General features: G+C 41.4%; 1 protein-coding gene and 1 non-coding gene across 7 annotated transcripts in view; both read right to left on the minus strand.

Moving 5' to 3' along the window:
- Positions 1-4,935: 4,935 nt before the first annotated feature.
- The window catches only part of MTMR9 (myotubularin related protein 9), a 115,626-nt gene continuing 94,577 nt past the window's right edge, over positions 4,936-25,984 (minus strand). For all 6 annotated transcript variants that reach the window (XM_089327197.1, XM_089327199.1, XM_089327200.1 and 3 more), the window contains 5 exons: positions 20,937-21,098; positions 19,197-19,338; positions 16,978-17,198; positions 10,839-10,990; positions 4,936-9,021 (listed from right to left, as the gene is read on the minus strand). In XM_089327197.1, the coding sequence (XP_089183323.1) occupies positions 8,858-9,021; positions 10,839-10,990; positions 16,978-17,198; positions 19,197-19,338; positions 20,937-21,098 (841 nt within the window). In that variant the 3' untranslated portion in view covers positions 4,936-8,857. The remainder of the gene's footprint in view (positions 9,022-10,838; positions 10,991-16,977; positions 17,199-19,196; positions 19,339-20,936; positions 21,099-25,984) is intronic.
- On the minus strand, positions 15,396-15,681 carry LOC149127747 (signal recognition particle RNA). The gene has a single exon (XR_016230688.1).

Below are 25,984 nucleotides of genomic sequence, written 5' to 3' on the forward strand. Positions count from 1 at the left end.
TACCCAATAACATAGACTTGTAATTATCTTCCATTCCTTTAATTCTTGTAGAAAATAAAGTGGAATTATAAACTAAAACTACAATATTCCTGGTTTCTACATTTGCCCTATATTTACCTGAACTGGAGATATTTAATTCTTCGTATGGGTTCAGTTATTGTCTATTATGCTTTCATCTGAAAGACGCCTTTAGCGTTGCTTGTAGGCCCTGTCAGTAGTGACAAACTCACTTGGCTTTTATTTATCTAGGAATACCTTAATTTCTTGCTAGTTTTCGGAGGACAATTTTGCAAGTAAAATTCTTGGTTGATTTTTTTCTTTCTGGCATGATTTAAAACATAACGTCTTCCTTCTGGCCTCAATGAATTATGAGAAATCAGCTAATAATGTCATTGAGGACCTCTTATATGTGATGAATTGTTTGTTCCATTCTAGATTCTATGTTTGTAACTTTTTTAATTTTTTATTTGAAAGGCAGAGAGGCAGAGGCACAGAGAAAGGGAGAGAGGTCTTCTATTCACTGGTTCACTCCCCAAATGGCTGCAATGGCCAGAGCTGCACCAATCCAAAGCCAGGAGCTTCTTCTGGGTCTCCCACACGGGTTCAGGGGCCCAAGCACTTGAGCCATAAGCTACTGCTTTCCCAGGTGCATTAGCAGGGAGCTAGATTGGAAGTGGAGCAGCCAAGGCTCAAACCAACACCCATATGGGATGCCGGCACTGCAGGCAGCAGCTTTACCTGCTATGCCACAGCACTGGCCCCGGTAACTTCTAATAGTTTTAGTATAGTATGTCTCAGTGTGGGTCTCTGAGTTGACACTACTTGAAGTCGTGGAGCTTCAGGGATTTGTAGATTCAATCTTTCATCAAATTTGCTTTGCTTTGGGGCCGGCACTGTGGTGCAGCAGGTGAAGCTGCTGCCTGCAGCGCCAGCATCCCATATGGACACCAGTCTGGGACCCGGCTGCTCCATGTCTGATTCAGCTCTCTGCTAGGGCCTGTGAGCACAGTGGAGGATGGTCCAGGTCCTTGGGGCCCTGAACCCATGTGGGAGACCCAGGGGAAGCTCCCGTCTCCTGGCTTCAGATCGGCACACCTCCGGTTGTTGATTTTCGCTCTTCCCTAGGGTTTGTTCGTACCACTATTGTTATCGAAGGTTGTAGTAGCTCACATTTACTTTCAAATAATTATTACCATTGAGGGCTGCAGTTGTCCATGCTACTCTTCCAGCTACTTTTTGCAAAGACTGTGTCATTCAGCGTGTGTGGTCAGTCAATCCTCTGAAGCTTCACTTTGGGTGTCCTTGAGTGTCAGGGGCTAAAAACAAAGCCATACACAGACACCTCTTCCAGTCTTTGCAGATCAGCCTGTACTGGGGTCTTCCTCTAACTTCTGTGCAAGACTGGATAAGTGTTGTAGATCACCCCTCAGCAAAAGTTCAGGGTTTTCTTCATACTTTTCTGAGCAGGCGTCTCCCCTGGGCATTTACATGGCCTAAATTCTCTGTGTGCACACATTGCTTTAAATGCCTTAATTTCCCAGAGAATCTCCTGTGCTGTTCCCCCCAGGCCTGAGATGGTCTATAACATGTCATGTCATTTTTCCCAGGTGTCTGTAGGCTTTTTGGTTTCCTCCTAGCATTTTCTAATGTATTTTTTAAAGATTTATTGATTTGAAAGGCAGAGTTAGAGGCAGAGTGTGAGAGAGAGGTTTTCCATCCGCTGGTTCACTCCCCAGATGGCCACTATGGCTGGAGCTGCTTTTGGGGCCCCCAGGCCATGGGAAGAGCAGCTGGGACGCAAAACAGTGCCCATATGGGATGTCGGTGCTGCAGGTGGAGGGTTAGCCTACTATGCCACAGCGCTGGCCCCCATCCTATACATTTTGAATGAGTTATTTTTCTCTTTAATGTTAAAATAGTGGGAAAATATTAAAATTAAGCACTATAATTCACATTTACAATACTTTAAGCTGTGAGATACACATAGCATACAATATGCCATCTTAACCATTGGTAAGTGTACAGGTCAGCAGTGTTCAGCATATTCACATTGCTGTATAAAACATCTCTGTAGCCCCTTCACCTTGCAAATGAACTCTACACCCATTGAACTCCCCTTCCACTCCATGCAGCTCCTCACAAGCACTTCTATGGATTTGACTCCTTTAGCAACCTCGTGTAACTGGAGTCATTCACTACTTTTGTGACTGACTTATTTCACTTAGTGTCATATCCCTGTGTATGGTAGAATTTCCTTCCTTTTTGAGGCTGAATATTATTCCATTGGTTAAAAGGCACACCTTATCCACTCACCTCTTATGGGGCATCTGACTTGCTTCCACCTGGAGCCTATTTACGAGCAGTGCTATAATGAACACGAGTGTGCCAGTATCCCATCACTCGGCTCCCATACCATCTTCCACAGCGGTCGCACCATTTTACATTCCTACCAACTGTGCATAAAGTTTCAATTTCTCCACGTCCTTACCAACACTTACGGTTTTTCTGATAAGTCATCCTTGTAGAGGTGACATCATTTCTTACTGCGATTTTTGATTTGTATTTCTCTAGTGTTATCTTTCCTCTCTTGTTAGCTGTATGAACATCATCTTTGGAGAAATGCCTGTTTAAGTCCTTTGGTCCCTTGCTGAGTTGTAGAAGTCTGTTTTAGATATTAACTCTTGATTATGTTTTATAATTTTCATTCCATATGCTGTCTTTCATTGTCATTTGCTGTGATGCACGGAAACTTAATTTTGGATGCAGTCCTATTCGTCTGTTTCTGTGCTTCTGGTGTCATATCCAGAACATAATCAAACCCACTGTCACGAAGATTTCCCTGGTTTTATTAGTTTTATGGTTTAATCTTTCATGTAAATCTTCAGTACATTCCAAGGTATCTTTTCTATGTGGCTCAAGGTAAGGGTCCAGCCTCACTGTTCTGCATGTGGCTTTCCAGGTCTCTCAAGGCCTTATTTTGTGAGGAGTCGGTCCTTTCCCCACTGTGTGGTCCTGGTATTCCTGCCAAAAATCCTTCGAGCAGATACTTAGTATCTCAGTGCACTCTTTCATTCCATTGGTCTCTGTCTGCTTAGATGAGTACTACAGTTTTTATTACTGTAGTTTTGTAATATGTTGAACTCTGTTACATCATCCTTTATTTATTTGAAAAGCAGAGTTATAGAGGGGGAGAGAGGGAGAAAGAGAATCAATCATCCCTCTACTGTTTCACTCCCCAAATGGCTGTCATGACTCAGGCTGGCCCAGGCAGAAGTCAGGAGCCAGGAGCTTCTTCCAGGTCTCCCATGGGATGCAGAGGCCCAAGCATGCAGACCATCTTCCACTGCTTGCCCAGGCCATTAACAGGAAAGTGGACCAAAAGTAGAACAATGAGAACACAAACTGGCGCCCATATCGATGCCGGTCCCTCACCCTTTATTTTTAATCTAGGTCACTTTAATTCTCGTTACAGCACAGAGTTTGATTTTGCTTTATAAGCCAACTTGAAGATCTTTCAAATAAATAAATCTTGAAAGAAAGTAAGTCAATAGTCCAGTTCATATCCTTTGGGAGGCTAGAACATATTTGATGCTTAATAAACACCTTGTCGGCTGGCGCCGTGGCTCACTAGGCTAATCCTCCACCTGCGGTGCTGGTACGCCGGGTTCTAGTCCTGGTTGCTCCTCTTCCAGTCCAGCTCTCTGCTGTGGCCTGGGAGTGCAGTGGAGGATGGCCCAAGTCCTTGGGCCCTGCACCTGCATGGGAGACTGGGAGGAAGCTCCTGGCTTCAGATCAGCGCGGTGCGCTGGCCGCAGCGGCCATTGGGGGGGTGAACCAACAGAAAAAGGAAGACCTTTCTGTCTCTCACTGTCCACTCTGCCTGTCAAAAAAAAAGCTTTAATTTGATTAAGAAACATCTTCAAAAAGCTTATGGAAAAATGGAATGTGTTTTCCACAAATTTTTTGAAGCCTTTTATATTTTTCATAGGTTTACCTGGTACTTCCTCTTAGACTCAGGTTGTACTTTTTTTTTGCCCCTGTACTATTTTAAAAAATTTTTTTAAAGATTTACTTACTCAAGGTAGAGTTAGAGGGAGAGACAAGATCTTCCATCCTCTGGGTCACTCCCCAAATGGCCACCAACGGCAGGAACTGACCCGATCCGAAGCCAGAAGCTTCTTCCAGGTCACTTGGGCCATCTTCTGCTTTCCCAGGCCATCAGCAGGGAGCTGGATCTCGAACCGGCGCCCATATCGGATGCTAGTGCTGCAGATGAATGCCTAACCCTACTATGCCACAGCACCTTTCCCCCCAGGAAAATGACGCTGTGTTCTCAGAGGAGCAGAACATAAGGCAAACAATGTCACATTCTATTCATTACTAGTGATGTTAACTTTTGCTTGGAAAATGTGACATTTATCAGGTTCCTCCACTACAGAGGCAACAATCTTTCCCTTGGTAACCAGTACGTAACTTGTGAAAAGACATTGTGGCCCTCGGACACCTTAACTGGCTGGTCCTAGCATTCACTGATGAATGGCCTAAATCAAATTCCATCATTCTTTCTACATTTAAGAATTGGTACTCCATAGAAAGGCTTTCCCTTTTCCCTAATTTACTTATATTAATACATTCTAAATCAACAGAATGTGCAAAACATACTCCTAATTCTGGGAAGATATGAGATTTAGAAGCAAGGACCATGATGTCTACAGCTTCCTTGAAAGTATTTCGGCACCATAACAAAGGAAATACGTAAGTGTCTAAGCAATTGTGGGAAATGTTATTCACTCAAACAGGATATGGGAGATCACTGTACTATTCTACAAGGTTGGTCTCGAGTTTTTCAAATATAAGGTAAAATAAAGCAAAGCAATTTTAATTAAAACTGTCCAAACCTTCACAAATCTGAGAAAAAAGTCAGCCCTAAAGATGTAACACTTGAATAAATTCAAATTTTATTACCATTGTCCATAGAAAGGTAACACCAGCAGAGGGCAGAGGCAGCCCACCACACACAAACAGTACACGGAAGGTAACGGCACCACGCTCGCTCAGACCGCTTCCCAACGTGGTAAACCAGCTGGACCAATCGGCCCACTCAAGGTGAATGACTCCAGTTTCAGGACATAAGTAAACCTACCATCTAGTGAACATTACAAATAATATTAAAATGTTCTACACACTTAGAAAAGTTCAGAATTTTTCCTTAAGACTAGACAGGTTCACACTGTAAAAGCCTGTACCTTACAGCACGCTGAGGTTTTAGCAAAGCATAACTGACACATCTGCCATACAGTGCAATTTTATTGTGTAAGTCAGGAATAGTGCACTTAAATCCAAGAGTCACATTCAAAGATAGCAAGAGTACAATTCAAATACCTGCCTATTGAAGAAATACATATTCCTTTATATAAACTAAGTTATGCAAGTACCATATGTTTAGTGTAGATGGGAATAGGGGTGTCGGGTAATTGTGTAGAGTAAATCACCTCTCCAAAGCTCTGTGCATTTTAGAAGTGAAGCGAATGTCTTGGCTCAACAGACACAGGCAGTGCTGCACACCTTTCAGTACAAACCCCAGAGGTACTCCTTAGACTCAGACAATGAGACAGGACGGCTCCAGGAGCCCTCGGGCCCTCGCCACGACAAGGCACGGTCTACAGCGACCCTCCGGACCTGTGCAGCAGTGTCCGTCACTCCAGAGATATGGTGCTGTTTCCTAGGGGATCTAGATAATAAGTTCAATTTTTTGAACAACTCAATCCTAGAACTTCAGAGGGTTGCTTCTGGGACTAACAATTTAAAGGAAGAAAATGCTGTGGACAGTGAATTATAAAGGCTAGGAGAAGACAGAAGTAGTCATCAAGAAAATGAGAATTGGGCAAACTGATACAAGAACTTTAGCATTTCATATAATCTAAGCATACATATAAATGGTAGAAATCAGTCTTTTAATGTTTAAATATGGTAACATAAAAATTACCTGGCAATAACTTAGGTTCATTGCTTCTCACTCTTTAACATGGCCAGATGGTTTATCCCCTCCGGCTGGTGTCCTGTGGCTAGCTAGGGCATAAGCCTGTACCAGATGGATTGAATGACTTCATTCCTGGAAAAGTTCAAAGCTTCCAGAACAGGGAAGCTGCCCCTGTTTACCCAGGAAATACTTTTCTGATCAACCGTGCTCACAACAGCCTTGCGTAGTTTCCATTACATCTGGAAGTGGGCAAATACCAAACCTGTGCCCCAGGTTAAGGGCTGCTAGTAAGTGAACTCCGTGACCTCCTAACGAGAGTTACAGGAGACTCCAAACCGGCGGTCAAATCCTTTGCATGATGTTGACATTTTCTTAAAGATAAACTGAATCAGGCATCAAAGTTTAAAGAAAAGCTTTAAAATCCTTCATATCTTTTAAATGAATGTTTCTCACTGTCTTAGAAATAGTGTATCCATAGGTTATTTAAAACTTAACGAATTTTTACTATTTCTGCTTTTCTTATTTAATAAAGATTTGACCAAATTAAGTCAACTATGTTCTGACTTTCAATAAATTATATGGATCTTTGTACTGTTGATAAAGCACAAGTGATCCTTTTTTAAAATTTTAAATACTGTTTGTGGGGCTTAAAATGCAAAACATCCCCCCATGTAAACCAGCCTTTGCTACAAATGATACCGAAAATGACTAATAACATGAATTGGATTTCTCAGTTACAAGTACTACTAGCTCCTGTAGAGTAATGTGCTAGTGTTAAACTCCAATGAAAAGAACGGTGGCGGAATTATCAACTCTCCAAGCTCACTTGTTAAACAAGTATCTTTATGAGTGTGTCCATTTTATTCTAATCTAAAGGAGGACTAACAGTATTAAAACCGTGAATGCACTTGTTTTTGACAACTTGCAAATTTGGGAAAACTCGGCATTATTAAGTAACCCTTCTGAAAGCACAGTTACAAGTTGTAAAAATAAACTTCAGTAAATGGATCTGAAGTTTGGACAGCCCCTAATTATAAAATATTAAAATGCACACTTTTCAAAACCATTGAGGGTTTCCACCTCAGTAAGAAACAAAGCCAATGGACTATGACGCTGGTTCTGTGCTGTGGCTCACACGCCACATGCTCATCAGGAAGACAGGTAGAGTTTGACAGCATCTAATTTCTCCACAACCAAGCCTCAGAAAAACTCCTCAGTTTCTACACCTGGAAGCCCAGTGGCCGATCAATATAAACAGTGGGAGTCACTTTGAAAGAAATTGCTGAACAGAACCCAGATGCTTTTTCTTAGGGCTCAAGAGTCGAGAAGAAAAATTCTCCCTCTTCACATTTGGTCAGGAGACAAAAGCCGAAACCACAGGCCAGCGGTGTGGACACAGCGAGCATTCTGAGGGACCATCGGGACCATCAGGAAGTGAGGCTGCTTCACATAGCAGTCACAGCAGGGTGCACAGCGTAGGCTCCTTCCCTGGGCCTTCTTAGTGAGGGCTTTAATGCCCCACGACCCATAACCACAGCCAAGGAAGAAGGAAAGAGTGAAACAGCTCGGAGAAGAGGGCAGGCACCCGTGGCTGGGCACCTCGCTACGATTCGGAAGGAGCCTGGGAAACTGAGGGGGCAGTATTCGCCCTCTCTAAGGGTTCCACCAATGTGGCCCTAAGTTCTGCTAGAGCCGAATTCTTTTAATTGTATATCCCGTTCAACAGATAGCTCTAAAACAGGGTTCAATGTGATATATTGTACATGGAAATGGTTGTATACAGATGGTGTGGAAATATTAAGTGCTGAAAAGGGTATCACCACAAGACAAACACGCACGGAAGAAACCTTTAAAGTTGCAGCGGTAAACAACCGGAGCATGACTGGAGCCACCACCATTTCTATAAAACAAACTGTTGGAACACAGAGCTGCACCGTATTTATAAACGCCTCCTCCACTGAAACGCTATTTGCTTAACACACAATGGATAAATCAGCAGAGTTAAGATTAATGTTGGCTTGAGCTATTTGAAGTTTTAACCTTAGTAAACTAAAGTAAAACACACATACACACGTAAATCAGTGCAGTAAGAACTTCAAATAAGGGCAGTGCATCTCTGGTTTAAGGAAACCATAGCTATAGATCAGTTATGACAGACAAACCCTATGCTAAGTGATGGTTTCATTCTACATCCAGCATCTGATATACATTCTTATCTATCATCAAAAACCTTGAAAAACCATTTCAACAGTAACAGTCCTCTGAGTTACAAATACATTAATTCTATATTGCACATGTCTTAGTGTCTACTGTCTAAATAAATTTAACTCTTCTTAATGTAAGTATCAGAGGCTGATACCTATTGCCCTTGTAGAAATAATTTACCTTAGGTATTCAGAGCTTCCTTTGACAAACCAGATTGAGTCTAAAACTATTCTAATGAGAAAGGCTATTTTATGTAGCAAAGATATTGGAAACGGCATATCAAACACACAACTCTGGGTTTAGCAGCCATTTCAATTCTGAAAAACACGTCTATACTCGGGAGTGCTTGAAACCTGACTCCTTCCTTTAAAGCCCAGACAGTCCCTACAGCGATGAGCTGTATCCACGGCTGGGCTGGAGCACTGTGCGGAAAGTGGACACAGAAAAGCTTCAGGTGAAAGGGTGTAGAACACGAATGGCCGTAGGTTGGTCACCTATTTCACGCAAGATAAAATGACTAGCACCTCCTTCCTGCTCCCAAAGTGAAGGGGCCTAACAGGCCACATCAAATTCAGTTCCGTTCATACCGTGTTGAGAAACCTATGACGGTAGAGGGGTCCCATGGTGCAGGAGTAAACTGAAGGGCGAGAGGAGAGAGGGGCAGGACGCCTCTCAGGGACTCTCCTGCGGCCCGCCCTCTGTTTCCAGTTCTGCCAGCTGCCTCCGAAGGATATTGACTTTTGCTTGTAATTCCTTGTTATATTCAATGATGTTAACCATTTCTTCATAGGCTTCATCCAAATACCTAGAGGATCTGTTCCACCGCAGGAAAATACCTGTTGCATCCAGAAGGGAAAGCAGAAGGAAGAAAGACAATCAATGGATTAACATTCTAGCTGTGGATGTAATCTATAATTCCATGTGTCATATTCACAACTCATCTGTTTTATTACACACTGATATACAGAAGTCTACAGGTATTAGTCTCCAAGAAGATACTATTATTCAGAAAATCCCACAAAATTATCAAATTTACAGTACAGACCATTTGTTTTTATGATTACAGAATTTCACTGAGACATGTACAATCTTCTATGTGTGAAGCCATTTCACTAGAAAAGTGACAGAATAAAAACAGAACCACGTAAGTTATTTAAAACCTAAGCTTGTGTTCATGTGCTCTCTCCTCCTGTTATTGATCTTTTAATTCTGTAGGTAATTACGTCCTTCCCCTAATAAAGATTATCCTTTTATTCTAGAATAGATACAATCATCCCTGCATCCCATCAGGGGACTGGTTCCAGGAATCCATGCAGACACCCAAGCTGGAGGATGCTCAAGTCCTTCATGTAAAGTCTAAGTATTTGCAGCTAACCTACACACATATCCTTCCATATCAGATTACTCACATCTGCCACAGTAGAAATGCTACAGAAATAGTTGTTACACAAGTAGTGTGCTTGCAAAGGCTGCACGTGTTCCAATATTCTTTTTCCAGTATTTTTGCCCTGCACATGGTTGGATTTGAGGACATGGAACCTTACAGATGCAGAGGACTGCCTGACAAGGGTGCTTCCAGAGTTCACGTGCAGCAGGCATTTGGCCTGGCAGTTAAGATGCCCATACATCAGCGCGCCTCGGCTGGACACCTGGCTCTGGCCCCTACCTCCAGCTTTCTCCTGAGAAGTAGCAGTGCAGCCTAAGGAACTGGGATCCTGCTTCCACGTGGGAGACCTGGACTGGGTTCCGAGCTCCAGCCAGACCCAGCCCTGGAAGTTGCAGCCATTGCAGACATAGACCAGCAGATAAGGGCTCCCTGTCTTGTCTCTCTCTTAAAATAATTAAGTTTAAAGTACATGAAATTTGTATGCTTTAAATAAAATTTTAAAAATTAGAAAAAAGTTTAAAAATGGAATTCAAAGGCTATTCTGGCACAAAATGGAAAAGTTTTATTTACACAGAAAGTACATATTATGAAAAGATGAGGCACAGATTAAAAAAAAAATCTAATTTTTTGAAAGAGAGCAAGCTCCCATCTGTGGGTTCACTCCCTAAATGCCTGCAACAGCTAGGGCACTATCAGTCTAAAGCCAAGATCTGGAAACTCAATCACGGACATTGGTGGGTGTCCCACTAACCAAACCAAAGGCCTGTCCCAAGGCCATCTCTTAATTCCACTTTCCCATGACTTCTCTGATTTAGATTTTTTTAAATAAGCTTTGCCTTTTCAGGGTAGTGAGGTATCTGCGTTACTGCTTGATGGTGTTCTGTGTCTACTTAGACTCTTACGGGGATGACTAGTCCTGTACCCTCTGATGGCATTTCACACAGGCCCTCTCTAAAGTGACCACTGCATTAAGAAACAAACCTCCCTGAGGTGCTTAGTCACACAGTTGATTTATGAACTACTTACCAACTCTTGTGTGCAGAAACTAATATGCTTTCTTATCTAGGGAAAATAGCCACCATAAACAGCAAAGGCTATTAAGTAATCACTTAGTTTCTCAGATGGGGTTTGAAAAAAAGAATACTGGGCAAACAGTCCCGCACAGGTCTGAGGGCTATGTCCAGCTCGCCATGCCCGAGAATCGGCAGCAGCAGCAAGACCACCCCCAGCTGCAAGCGCCAAGCTTGCCAAGGATGACTGGTTTACCTTCCCACAACTGAAGACTCTGCGGAGCCACCGAAGGCCAGATGACAAGGGCATTGGCTTCAAAAAGAGGATTGGTGAATTTACTCAGCTCGCTCGGTCGGTTGACCCAGGACCACAGTGACATTGTTTTCTGCTGTAGCTTCAACTTACATCTGATTAAGAAAGAAAACTGTTGTTAGAGCACTTGATGTATAATAGACACTGTTAGATCCTCCCTCTTGATAGGACAGTTTCTCTCTGTATAAGACGGAACACAGACTTTGAGTAGAAAAACACTTATGATGCCAGCTGGACACATATGTTATCTTAACTCAACAACCAGAAAACAAAGACTTCTAAAGCTTCCAAGAAGCTGGTGTGGAGAATAAAATCAGAATCTGGTCATGTCGGGTTTGGTACTAAATCAATCCAGTGAACACTAGTATATACACAGAGGTCATCTGTCGAATCCAGGACTGTTTTTCAATTTAGTCTAAGTATGCAAAAAAAAAAAACTTGTTTCTAAGAAGTCTAGGATAAAGACGCAAGTTGCATACATCATTAAAGCTGAAGGTTAAGGGGCAGGCATGGGATACCTCCTGGAACACCTGAATCCCATATCAAAGTGCCTGGGTTCCAATTCTGGCTCTGCTTCCAATTTCAACTTCCTGTTAATGCACACCCTGGGAGGCATTAGCTGATGGCTCAAGTACTGGGGGTCAGCCGCGTGGGAGACCGGGAATAAGGTCTGGGATCCTAGCTTTGGCCTAAGCCCTAGTTGTTGTAAACATCTAGAGAGTGAACCAGTGTGTCAAAGATCTCTTTCTCTCTGCCTTTCAAACTTTTAAAAAACGTTGAACTGGAGCTTGAGTCTGATCTCAAAACTTAAAAAATGTTTAGAGGCAGTTTTCTTGGAAAAATTAATTACATGTACATATGATACAGGATTGCCAAAGATTACAAGTAAGTATGAATCTTGATACAAACACAGATTAAAGCCACAGCCATATTCATACAATGAATAGTTTTTGTAATAATCCTGAAAACTTTACCACTCTTTATCATGGAATAACCAGAGAAGGAGGCAGATTATTAAAATTATTTTCCTAAAATTTGCCAAAAACCTTACATTAATTAATATATTCAACTTTAACAGGATTCTGTTTGAGCTGAAGTTTTATTATAAAGTCTATCTTGTCTTCATACCATGTGTTCTCCCTTACCTATGGTAATTAATAAAGAAGCTAAAAAGGACACTTTGAATAGCCCTTGTCTTGACTGTTGAACAGTTGTTTTTTTTTTTTTTTCATACTATTTGTTGAACTCTTAGAGTTAATCATGTGTATAAAGTTAACTGAAAATTTAAAGAAGTCTAGTCTCTGGAAACATGATCATTTTAAGTTACCTACAAGGTGATTGTGTGCATTTTTTTTTAATGCTAGCAGTAAAAATAATTCACATTAACCTCAGAACCTTTGTGCTATTAGACTTTTAAATGTTAGAATGGCATAGTCACTCATTTCTTAAATGTGGAATTAGAATGATAAACACTGCTTTATTGAAAGGCATCCTGGGGTTGGCATCCCATATGGGTGCTGGTTCAAGTCCCGGCTGCCCCTCTTCCAATCCAGCTCTCTGCTGTGGCCTGGGAAAGCAGTGGAAGATGGCCCAAGTCCTTGGGCCCCTACACCCTCATGGGAGACCCGGATGAAGCTCCAGGCTTCTGGCTTTGGATCAGTGCAGCTTGGGCCGTTGTGGCCAACTGGAGAGTGAACCAGCGGATAGAGGACCTCTCTGCCTTTCCTTGTCTTTCTGTGTAACTGACTTTCAAGTAAATAAATCTTAAAAAAACTTATGACTTTCTGGTGTGTCATTTTTCAATATACTTGGGTACTCAGAATCAAAGGAATTGTAAATAGGTTTCACCTCACAGCCCGACTCCCGAGTGGTGGAGGATATCAGTTATCTCTCCTTTTCCTTGCATCAGATGCCACAGAGCCTGAAGTGTTCACTCACTTGCCTTCATGTTAAGTAGAATCAAGGTGACAGCCAGAGGACTTTTGTGACTCTGTCAAAAGTGCCTCCAGTGCTCTTTCCTAGGCTGCTGGCAAAGCTGGTTATGGATTAACAGGAATGGATAAAGGAACTCATGTTTTAAAATACCTATTAGTGGCCGGCGCCGCGGCTCACTAGGCTAATCCTCCGCCTAGTGGCGCCGGCACACCAGGTTCTAGTCCCGGTCGGGGCGCCGGATTCTGTCCCGCTTGCCCCTCTTCCAGGCCAGCTCTCTGCTGTGGCCAGGGAGTGCAGTGGAGGATGGCCCAGGTGCTTGGGCCCTGCACCCCATGGGAGACCAGGAAAAGCACCTGGCTCCTGGCTCCTGCCATCGGATCAGCGCGGTGCGGCGGCCGCAGCGCGCCGGCCACGGCGGCCATTGGAGGGTGAACCAACAGCAAAGGAAGACCTTTCTCTCTGTCTCTCTCTCTCACTGTCCACTCTGCCTGTCAAAAAATAAATAAAAAATAAATAAAAAAAATACCTATTAGTGACAAGTATCATGCTAGTTTTCACATGTTTAATGTTGGATTCTCCTAGCAATCCAGCAGGGTAGACGTTCATTTTTACCTTTAATATCAGCAAAAATATACTCAGGGAAGTCACATGGCTAGTAAGAGGCATAATGGAAATTCAGACACAGATTTTCTAATTTCAAGTCCCAGAAAGAAAGGAGGAAGAAAGGGGGTAGAAACGCAAAGAAGCTAGGAATCCATAACAGGAGCAGAAGTGGAAAATCCGGGAACAATTCTACAACACGCTCCGAAACAACCCATGGGTTCAAAGAAATTATCAAGTACTCATAGGTGAATGAAAAGAACATCAAAAATTTAAGCTGCACTCATACAAGTAGAAGCAAATATCTAGATTAGAAAAAGAACAAAGATTTCAAATTAACAACCCAACTTCATATCTTAAGGAACTACAAAAACAAGAACAAAACCAACACCAGCAGAAGGAAGGAGAAGGGATTAGAGCAGATAGTCCAAATGGAATAGAAAATACAATCAATGAAACTAAAAGTTCTTTGGAAAAAAACAACAAAATTTATAACCCTTTTTATTGAACAAGGGTGCCAGCTTTCACCACTGCTTTTCAACTCTGTACTAGGAGCTTTGTACAGACAAGAAATGAGAAAGCATACGAATTGAAAATGAAGTTAAACTAGCTATATTTGTGGATATCATATATATGTAAAATCCTCAAATAATACCCACACAAAACAGCTATTCAATCTAATACACAAATTTGGCAAAATTACAGGGTAGAAGATAGATACAAAAAAAAGTTGTGTTTACATACCAGCAATGAACACTCTGAAAATGAAATAATTCTGTTTACAACAGCATTAAAAAGAACAAATTCCAAGGAATCAATTTAACCAAGGAGGTAAAAGTCTTGTTTGCTGAAACTATAAACACCTCCCATATTCAGATTGTAACACTTCATACTGGGGGCCAACACTGTGACATAGTAGGTTAAGTTAAGTTCAAGACTTGGGTGCTCCACTTCTGATCCAGCTTCCTGCTATGGCCTGGGAAAGTAGAAGATGGCCCAAATGCTTGGACCCCTGCACCCACGTGGGAGACCCAGAGGAAGCTCCTGGCTTCAGATCAGCCCAGCTCTGGCCATTGTGGCCATTTAGGGAGTCAACCAGCAGATAGAAGGCCTGTCGCTGTCTCTCCTCTCTGTAACTCTGCCTCTCAACCAAATAAATAAAGACTTAGTACTGTTAAGTGACAATACTACCCAAAGATACTTATAAATTGAAGATATTCCCTATCAAAATTCTCTTATCAATAAAAACCCAATATCAAACTGTGCAAAGTATTTGAATAGATATTTCTCCAAAGAAGATACTTAAATGACCAAGAAACACATGCAAAGATGATCAATATCACTAGAATTAAGGAAATGCAGATCATGAGAAACCACCTTCCACCCAGTGGGATGACTGCATCAAAAGGGCAGACAATAATGATGTGGACAATAATGGTGTGATGATGTGGAAAAGCTGGAGCCCATACACATTGTTTGGGGGCAAATAAAATGGTTCTGCAGCTTTGTTTCACAGATCCTCAAAACATACAAGTGTTATCATACAACACAGCAATTCCACTTTCAAGTTTAAACCTAAGACAAAGGAACTAGTTAGTGTCCATCCAAAAACTTCTATGTGAAAGTTTACTGTGGTATTATTCATGGCAGTCAAAAGAAAGCAAACCAATTGTCCATCATAAATGGATATGACTATATAAGGCTGTATTACTCACTAATATAAAGGAAGGGAGTACATACATATTCCACAACATGGAAGAACCTTGGAAACATCATGTTTAGTGGGGAAAAAAAGCAGTCACAAAAGGCCACATATTGTCTAAGTCCATTGGTAAGAAATACCAAAATCAGCAAATCTGTAGAGAAAGATGCGTGATATTCAGGGAATAAGGAGTGGGGAGAGGGAGACTGGAGAGTGACAGTGCCAAAAAGATATGCAGTTTGTCTTAGGGTGATGACTATCTCAAAGCTTTTTTTTTTTAAATGCTGCACTTTCCCTCTATTAATTCAAGATATCTTTTTTAAAAACTTATTTGACCTGCTCCGTTTCCGACCTGGGCCGGTTCACCCCTCCTTAGGCAACCTGGTGGTACCCCGCTCCCGGGAGGTCACCATATTGATGCCGAACTTAGTGCGGACACCCGATCGGCATAGCGCACGACAGCCCAGAACTCCTGGACTCAAGCGATCCTCCGGCCTCAGCCTCCTGAGTAGCTGGGACTACAGGCGCGCGCCACCGCGTTCCTTTGGCATAAGTAGTGAACACAAGTCTAAATATAGTCATTACAGGAAACAATACCAAAATATCCAAACTAAAATCTCTCCCACCTGCAGATTTTCAAAAGGTTCAGTTTTATAATGCCAATTTAAGACATTTCAACTTGAATATGCCTAAGAACAAGTTAGTCCTGTCCCAACTCCACACTGTTATCAAGGAAAACATTTAGAGCAAATGAGGAAAGAGTACAAATTGTAAATATACCCAGGGGCTGGCACTGTGGTGCAGTGGGTTAACGCCCTGGCCTGAAGCACCGGCATCCTATATGGACGCCGGTTCAGCTGCTCCACTTCCAATCCAGCTTTCTGCTATGGCCTGCAAAAGTAGTAGAAGATGGCCCAAGTCTTTGGGCCCCTGCACCCACTTGGGAGACCCAGAAGCAGCTCCTGGCTTTGGATCAGCACAGCTCTGGCTGTTGTGGCCAACTGGGGAGTGAACCATCGGATGAAAGACCTCTCTCTCTCTGCCTCTCCTCTTTGTGAAACTCTTTCAAATAAATAAATCTTTTTAAAAAATTGTAAATGTACCCACTAAATTATCTTTTTTTTGTCAAACTGACAAACAACTGCAGATGGGGTAGCTATAGCCAAAGAACAGTAAGGAAACTATGATAATAGGATCTTCTATAGCATTCAGATAGTTCTAATTTTTTCTGCAACTGAAGACAAAAATCTATAAGAAACTCTAATACTGAAAAATTTGTCAACTGGGCTACAAGTAAAAAATACGTATTGTGCCATCTGCCTGATTTTTAAGCAAGTAAAGAGGTGACAATTCCATTCATTTGTGATAAGGACTTGTTTAAATTTACTACTCAACTCCATGATGCTGTCACCCAGAGGAAACCTGATGATTGTACTCAAACGACAGGTTTCTAGACCGGCATTTTTAAAGATCTTTCTGATATGTATCTCTTAAATAAACCTTTAAACTTGATGGCATCTGAGATGTGAAGCGAGGACAGTTCCTAGGTCTAACCGTCAGTCAGGGCTACGAGCAGGATCAGGAAGAACTGTACTCCAAGCCATACTTTTGGTGAACAACTGGCTGTGTGACCCTGAATAAGTCACTCCTCTGGATCATGCTTTGCTAATCAATAAAGTTGGATAGATGGAAGGTGTTTCCAGACGTAAGATCCCACGTAAAATGATTGCCCAATTATTCAAACATTTTTAAATCAGTGTGTGGACTAATTTTAATCTAATAGAATAAATTCTATGATATGTTCTCAACTAGCAAATGATTGGCTAATAATAAGCATATACCCACCTTTCACTTTCATTGTTGCCCAGAAATGTTCCAAACTGTGAGGCATAGGCATGCTCAAAAAGCATGATTAGGAAATTCTCATTGAATTCAAAAGAGCAAGGAAACTGACGAAGTATCTGCCAAACACAGTCCAGGAAGAGAAGAAACACAGGCGCCTCCCACTTCTGCTTAATATTACAATAGGCTGACTGTGCACAGCGCTGTTGGAATGGGTGGCCAGCCTAAGAGACAAGATGGAAATGTGACAGTCACATCCGAATGAGATCACACTAGAGCACATTCTATTAAGCATCCTCTCACACAGTTACAATGATGTTCATGCTGGTTGGAACATCTTAAAACTGGAGAAGCTCCTGCTGAATGATTTCTTGGTTTAAAATGAAAATTTCAGCACCTAAGGGAAAAAGACAATTTCCAAATCCTCCACAAGACTGCAGAGTTAAGACACATTGTAGGAACCACAATTGTCCTTGGAATATCCAATGAAAGAATAATGAACCTATGACATATCTACCAAGTAAACCTTTCTAGGTCTGTCAATTTTGGAGCAAAGTCAAAGAACATAAGCTCCCAGGTACAAAACAAAGCAATGATCACCTATCTATCTAAAACAGTATAGATTGTGCTGCCAGGTACCTAAGCTTCGTGGAGGCAGATATGGGACTCTGATACTCAAAGGTCAGCTTTGATATTAAATTTTTCATTAAGTATGGGAAAGGTTATCTTCTTGAAGAGATTATTATGCTGTACTTTCCTATTAGAGATAGAGCTGTCCTTAGTTACTCTCTTCTGACTGCAAGTTTGCCATGCAGTGCCTAGAGTGAATTTAAGTATCATTTGGCAGTTGACCCAGAACCCAAGCAATGACCTCATCACTTATCAACTTCTACCAGGTATTTTACAGACCCCCTTTTGCCTTTGGGTCAACATACTACTGTAACTGACAAGGATTGTGCCATGAAAATTTTCCTGTGTCCAGTGGAATCTGAAAACCCATTACAATGATTAGTATAAATAAAATCAAATTCATCGTGTATCATGCACCATGAAGAATGCAGCTGAGAAGCCTTCCAGCAAATATAGAAGGTGAATTTACAACAGTCTGATGTGGTCAGTTGTCAGGCACAGTAGACAAGGTATAATAACAGCATTCACGCAGAATATTTGCATTGTAACTAGAAGAGACAGAAGTTCTTTTTCACCAGAGATACAGCCATTTTCAACATGTAAGTTACAAAGTGAAAATATATTCATAAATTAATCTCTGATATACAGAATTTCAATCCATATTATAAGACCTTTATTTTAGTAGTCATCCAGTATTTTATGAAGTATTGTGTTGTGTCCTAAGGATAACGGATGAATAGGTTCCATGACCTCAAGTCCCTTTGGGAAGGTCTAGGGTAGGAAACAGGACATGAAGAAAATAGATCATTTTCAAGTATGAATGAGGTTAAGGTCTCAAAAACTTCATGAAAACAGGCACATGTAGCTGGACCTTAAAGGCTCACCTGATGGAAAGGAGGGAAAGATGCAGCAAGATGGAAAAAAGGCAGAGATAGATTCCTTGTAATCACAGTCTCCACGCTCCTTCCCTGCTTGTGTCTCTTATCTCCATGAAGACTAAGCCTGGGAGACCAGACTATGTCTCACACTGTACTTCCCTTATATGTACCAAGTATAGATTGAGTGTCCCTAATCCAGATGCTTCGGACCAGAAGTGTTCTAAATTGTGGGAAGTTTGCATGTACACAATGAAATGTTTTGGGGATAGGAACCCAAGTCTAAACATGAAATTCATGTATGCCTCATATATACCCTATTCACATAGCCTAAAGGTAATGATATACAACATTTTTAGTGTGCCTGCATTTTGACTGTGACCTGTCACCTGAGGTCAAGTTTCGTGCTCAGAAAGTTTCAGATCTTGGAGCAGTTCAGATTTCCAGGTTAGGGATGTTCTACTACACAGCTAACAAAGGTCTGTTAAGTGAATGAAGTACCAGGTGAGCAATGTAAAAAAGGGAGATGCAGACATCTAGAGACAGTAAAGATGATGAATATTCATTGAATGGAAGAGAGATGAATTGGCTTGCAGAAAATTGAACAATTAAAAATTTGAGTCCATCAAAATTTCATACATGATGTCATCTACCACAAACTAGGTCTACAACATCAACTTTAAGCAGTTCCTCTGCATTTCCAACAGCTTTATTCACCTGTAGCCACTCTCTTTCTATCAGGGCCTCAAAACCTCGGATGGTCCTGCTTCTTGGTTCCAAGATGATCTGGGCCAGGGAGGTCACCTGAAGCGTGGAATCGGTGCCTTCTGTTCCATGAATCAGTATGGATGCTCCTTCCCTGACAGGAAAGTCCAAAGGAAAAAATGGGATTCTCTGACATGGTCACGGAACGCTGTTGATAACGTGCTATTTTAGTCTTAATGCAGTCTGCTCTGTCCAGTAGGGTTTAGAGTCTAAATGAAGTATATTATATATGAAAGGTTCTCTTGGGAAAAAAAAAAAAAAGACTATAATGAGTCCTAAATTTCACATGGCAAGAACTCCATGAAGTTATGACAAATTTCACAAAATAACTTAGCTGCATTTTCTCTCCTTTTTCAAAACACTCCTTATCACAGAAGGCACCTACATTTCCAGCTTTAGTTTATTAAAGCCCTTTCTCAAACTTATAAACATACACTTAAAATTATGTTTCTGACTTTGATTCTACACTTCCACCATCAGCTGACAGCCCGCATGCTTCAGCTGTACCGATTGGGAAACAAGTCCTACACCACACTTTCAGAAACAAGAAAAAGCAAAAACAAAACTGTCCATCTAGAAGGCCAGTGGGAGTGAACCAGCAGATGAAAGATCTCTCTCTCTCTCTGCCTCTCCTTCTCTCTGTGTAACTCTGACTTCCAAATAAATAAATCCTTAAAAGGGGAGGGGCACTCTAAGCTTCTGCAATAACTTATACTAATCTTTGTGCCTCAAGTCTTGAAGATTAGCAACCTTTAACTTTATGAATATCATAAACTAAAATCGCTTCATATAACTCACATCACTAACATTATGTCATCTCAACTAGAGATCCAGATATAACAGCAAATAGCAAGTAATTTGCAGTAAGACAGCTGAGAGATGGAAAGGATCATTTTACTGTGTTAACAAAAACAACATATTTCCTTTCAATGATATTTCAGAAGTAAGAAGGTCAATGGAGGCCGGCGCTGTGGCGCAATGGGTTAACACCCTGGCCTGAAGCGCAGCATCTCATATGGGTGCCGGTTCGAGACCCGGCTGCTCCACTTCCGATCCAGCTCTCTGCTATGGCCTGGGAAAGCAGTAGAAGATGGCCCGAGTCCTTGGGCTCCTGCACCCGCATGGGAGACCTGGAAGAAGCTCCTGGCTCCTGGCTTCAGATCGGCACAGTTCTGGCCATTGCTGCCAATTGGGGAGTGAACCATCGGATAGAAGACCCCTCTCTCTGCCTCTCCTCTCTCTGTGTAACTCTGACTTTCAAATAAGTAAATAAATCTTAAAAAAAAAAAAAAAAAAAAAAAAAAAAAGGCAGTAAAGAGGTGAGGCAGGTCCTCTGAGAAAATAAGAAAACTTCCTTTTATTATTTTTCAGTTTAAGAAAAAGAAAACTGGTAAACTCAGAACTTAAAGATTTTATAGAAAAGTAAGGCTTGTTATTACTTAAAAATTTTGTGTCATAGAAGACATGTGTATGTGCATAGTTCATATTTAATAAACATTAATTATCGAGTAAATGCCAGACTCTACACATATCCTCTATCAATAACTGAATTATGTAGTAATTCATAAAATGATCTGAACACAAGATACAGAACTGGCACAAACTTTACCAATCTATAAACATACGCCTGGGTAAACACAAAGTCTGCTTGCCAGTGTATGTCTCTTTCCGGAACAGGGATAGGTAATTTACCTGTCGATACACTGGGCTGCAAGGCAGGCAGTTGTCAGAATTTCCTTGATGTGAGTCAGCCAGTTGGAGGCCTCCAGCTTACTGAGCCATCGGTCCATGTTATGTGTTTGGTCATTACAAGCTTCCACAAGTTTGATTAAGCTCTCCTGAAGAATGTGATATCTTTTAAAAGAAAGAAAGAGAAAGTCACAAATGAAAACTAGAGAACAATTAAACAAAAAAACCCTCAGTCTCCAATTCATCCAAGAGGAAAATCAGTTCAAAATACCATAAAAATATTTACCCTGCTGTATAGTAACTTGAGGATTAGAAATTCAAAAACTAATATTTAAACACTGTTGCAAAGATGTTTAAAATGCCTGTCCTGGTTAACAAACTGCTCCTCATTTGAAGAGAGGAAACCCAGTTCACACAGCCGGATTATCTGACTGGGGAGAAATCCTGCCTGCACTTTGGGACAGGTTATGAGACACAGCCCTGCTTACATCTGCAACCTATTCCCGCTGCTCTAACGTGACACCTTGGTATCATGAGCAGTGATACCCAAGATCAGCTCGGATCCCACTGGTTTTAGTTTTGACTCCTACTCATGGGCCCAGAAGCAATCACAAACCACTCATTTGAAGTGTAAATCAGAGACTATATAGACAGAAGAAATAGTGCGAAAATCAGTGGGCTTGGGAAGAAATTAGATCCCAATGGCTTTGATTTAGGAAACATCATTAAAAGTAGCCAATCCATTCAGTCAGCTTAGCAACCACATGCCTACACTTAGAGGAGCAGATCCTCCGGCAACAAGATCACGGCCAACTTACAGAAGAATGCTGACTAAACCTCATCCGTGGGCATCCAAGAGAAGCCCTGGTTTTGTTTTTGTCTATTTCATAACATGAGAGCAAGCCAGCGAGCTGGTTTTTTGAAAAAGCTGAAGTTGAAAAACCTTTAGCTAGACTAACTTAAAGAGAGAAGACTCGGGGCCGGTGCTGTGGTGCAGCAGGTTAACGCCCTGGCCTGAAGTGCCAGCATCTCATATGGGCGCTGGTTCGACACCCAGCTGGTCCACTTCCGATCCATCTCTCTGCTATGGCCTGGGAAAGCAGTAGAGGATGGCCCAAAGTCCTTGGGCCCCTGCACCCGCATGGGAGGCCTAGAAGAAGCTCCTGACTCTGGTCATTGCAGCCAATTGCGGAGTGAACCATCAGATGGAAGACCTCTCTCTCTGCCTCCCCTCTCTCTTTAACTCTGACTTTCAAATAAAAAAAAGAGAAGACTCAAAATCAGAAATAAAGGAAGAGACATCACAACTGATTCTAAAGAAATATTAAAGATCCTAAGAGCCTTCTATAAACAATTATATACAAACACGTTGGATAACCTAGGGGAAAAAAATGGATAGATTCCTAGAAGCATACAACCTGTCCCAAATCTATATCTGTTTGAGAAAATCTCAACAGACCAATAGCAAGTAAAGAGATTGGTACAAAATTTTCTAATTCCTGACCCATAGAAAAGCATAGGTCCTGATGGCATCACGGCTGAATTCTACCAGCATTTAACTAAAAATTAAAACCAGTCCTTCTCAAGCCCTTCCAAAAAACTGAATACTTCCAAATTCATTTTATTAGGATAGCATTACCCTGATATTAAAGCCGGAGTAGGGGGCTGGCGCTGTGGCACAGTGGGTTAGAGCCCCGGCCTGCAGTGCCAGCATCCCTTATGGACGCCGGTTCAAGTCCTGGCCGCTCCACTTCCGATCTAGCTCTCTGCTATGGCCTGGGAAAGCAGTAGAAGATGGCCCAAGTCCTTAGGTCCCTGCACCTACATGGGAGACCCAGAATACACTCCTGGCTCCTGGCTTTGGATCAGCTCAGCTCTGGCCATGTGGTCATTTGGGGAGTGAACCAGTGGATGCAAGACCTCTTTCTCTGGCTCTACCTCTTTCTGTAACTCTGCCTATCAAGTAAATAAAATAAATCTTTAAAAAAAAAAAAAAAAAAAAGACATGGGAGCAACTTAAAGAAATCCTACTGACTATGAAACAAACAAACAAAAGCCAGAGTAGGACTACAAGAAACGTCAATTAGAGGCCAGTATCCATGAGGAACACAGATGCAAAAGTCCAACAAAATAACCAACAAACCAAATTCAATGGCACATTAAAAAGGTAACTCACCAGATTCAAGTGAGATTTATCCCTTGGAGGTAAGAATGGTTCAACACACACACACACACCAATAAACGTGAACCATATTCACAGAAGAACACAAAAATATGATCATCTCAATAGATGTAGAAAAACAACATCCTTTCATGAAAAATACTCAAAAGACTGGGTATGGAAGCAATGTACCTTCACACAATAAAGACCATAAATGACACACACAGAGCTGACATCATACTCCTGATCATAAGATCATGAACAAGACAAAGCAGCACACTCCCACCACTTCTGGTACTGGAAGCCTCAGGCAGAGTAGCTGGGCAAGAGAAAGGAAGAAGTAAATTGTTTGAAAACCAGATGATCTTAAAGAAGTATAGAGAAAACACAAAAGACTCAACCAAAAACTCTTAGAATGAACAGTTGTTCATTGACATACAAATGGAGTGCTTCCATACTAACAAAGAACTATCTGAAGTAGAAATCAAGAAAATCCCATTTACACAGCAATAAAAAGAACACACTTCTTAGGAAACTTTAGGGGATAAAAGATTTACATATGAAAATTTTACAATACTGATGAAAGAAATCAAGGCAGAATAAATGGAAATATATTCCTTGTTCATGGATGAAGAATATTAAAATACCCATACTACCTTACTGATCTACAGATTTAATACAATCCCTATCAAAATTCCAATGATTTAATAGAAAAAAAATTCTAAAATTTGAACAGGCTCACAAAAAGCATCAAAAACCAAAGCAGTCTTGTTTGAGCAAAAAGAACAATGCTGGAGGTATCACATTACCTGATTTTAAAATAAACTACAAAGCTATAGTGATCAAAGTAGCATAGTACTGGCTTAGTTAGATAGGTATTGACCAATGGAATTAAATAGACAGCACAGGATAATTCCATGCATTTTTGGCCAACTGATCTTCAAATAAGGCTTCAAAAACACATATTAGGGGCCCGCACCGCGGCTCAATAGGCTAATCCTCCTGCCACACCGGCACCCCGGGTTCTAGTCCGGGTCAGGGAGCCGGATTCTGTCCCGGTTGCTCCTCTTCCAGTCCAGGTCTCTGCTGTGGCCCAGGAGTGTAGTGGAGGATGGTCCAAGTGCTTAGGCCCTGCACCCGTGTGGGAGACCAGGAGAAGCACCTGGCTCCTGGCTTTGGATCAGCGTGCTGCGCCGGCCGCAGCGGCCACTGGAGGGTGAACCTACGGAAAAAGGAAGACCTTTCTGTCTCTCTCACTGTCCTCTCTGCCTGTCAAGAAAAAAAAAAAAAAAAGAACACACATTGGGGAAAGAATATCTCTGTAGTAAACAGTGGTGGGAAAACATTCAGTAGAAAAAACTGGCCCCTTTTCTTTACACAATATAAAAAATCAACTCAAAACAGATTGAAGATTCATATGTGCAACCTGCAACTGTAAAATTATTGGAAGAAAACAAAGGAAAAAAGCTTTCTGGCATTGGTCTCAGCAAGGACTTTTTTTATATAACCAAAAAAGCACACACAACAGAAGTGAAGTAGACAAATTAGACTGTATCAAACTAAAAAACTTCTGCATAGCAAAGAAATCAACAGAGTAAAGAGAAAGCCTACCAAGTGAGAAAATATTTACAATATTTATATCCGTTAAGAAAGGACCTAATATCCAAAATATATAAGGAACTCAAACATGATAGCAAGAAACAAATCTGATTAAAGAATGGGTAAAAGACCTATATAGACATTTCCCCAAGGCACATAAATGGCCCACAGATATATCGAAAGAGCTTAGAATGTTGTACATCAACATTACTAATTATCAGGGAAATGCAAATTAAAATCTCACACTTACTAGAATGGCTATTATCAGAGAGACAATAGAAAACAAGTTGTGGAGGATGTGAAGAAAAGGAATTCTTATACATTGTTGGTGGTAATGTCAATTATACAGCTATTATGGAAAACAGTATAGTTTCCTAAAAAATTAAAAATAGAACTATTCCATAATTCATCAATCCCATTTCTGGGTATATGATCAAAGGAAATGAAATCAAGAGCTTGAAGAGATATCTGCTCTCCCATGTTCACTGCAACATTATTCAGAACAGCTAAGACTTAGAGTCAACTCAAGTGTCCATTAACAGATGAATGCCCCATCAACCCCCACCAACCTTCCCCAAACTCCCCCCATCTACTCCCACCCCATTCTACCCCAACCCCAAATCCTAGCACAGCTGGTCAAGCTGCCGCCTGCAACATCAGCATCCTATATGATCTGCTGGTTTGAGTCTCAGATGCTCCACTTCCGATCCAGCTCCCTAATATGCTCTGGCTCTCCCTCTCTGTCTCTGCCTTTCAAATAAATAAATAAATCTTTAAAAAAAAAAGTTCCTGGTTCCTTAGGAGAGCCACTTAAGACTTAGTCACACAGGCACAGAGGGAACAGAGCAAAAACTGCAAGTCATTGCATCTTGGGCATGTAAAGGAAGAAAAACCTAACCTGTAGAACCAGAACACAACAGGAACTTACATGTAGAAGCAAGGGGCCCATGGACCAAGGAAATATAGAGCTGGAGCCCATCTTGCCAAACTTCACTACAAATGGTAGGTTCCAAGCCTCTGTAAGCACAACTTGCCTCACCAACACTTTTCGTGTATCAGCTTTTCCCACTTAACTTATAAGACTTATAGACCCCAGACTGAGGAGTAAGATTTGAGCTGTATCTCTGGTCTTTCTCTTCTCAAAAGATGAGTATCAGATTGGTCTCTGTGTGCACTGGCAGTGAACCAACCTCATTCAGTGACAGGAAGATTAAAGGATACAAAGTTTCAGTCCGATGGGAGTAAATTCCGGAAACCTATTATACAGTGTGGTGACTACAGTTAATGATGA

Source organism: Oryctolagus cuniculus, chromosome 2, assembly GCF_051225735.1.
Source record: "Oryctolagus cuniculus isolate XC-2025 breed Fujian yellow rabbit chromosome 2, ASM5122573v1, whole genome shotgun sequence".
In the NCBI taxonomy this organism is placed as follows: Eukaryota; Metazoa; Chordata; class Mammalia; order Lagomorpha; family Leporidae; genus Oryctolagus; species Oryctolagus cuniculus.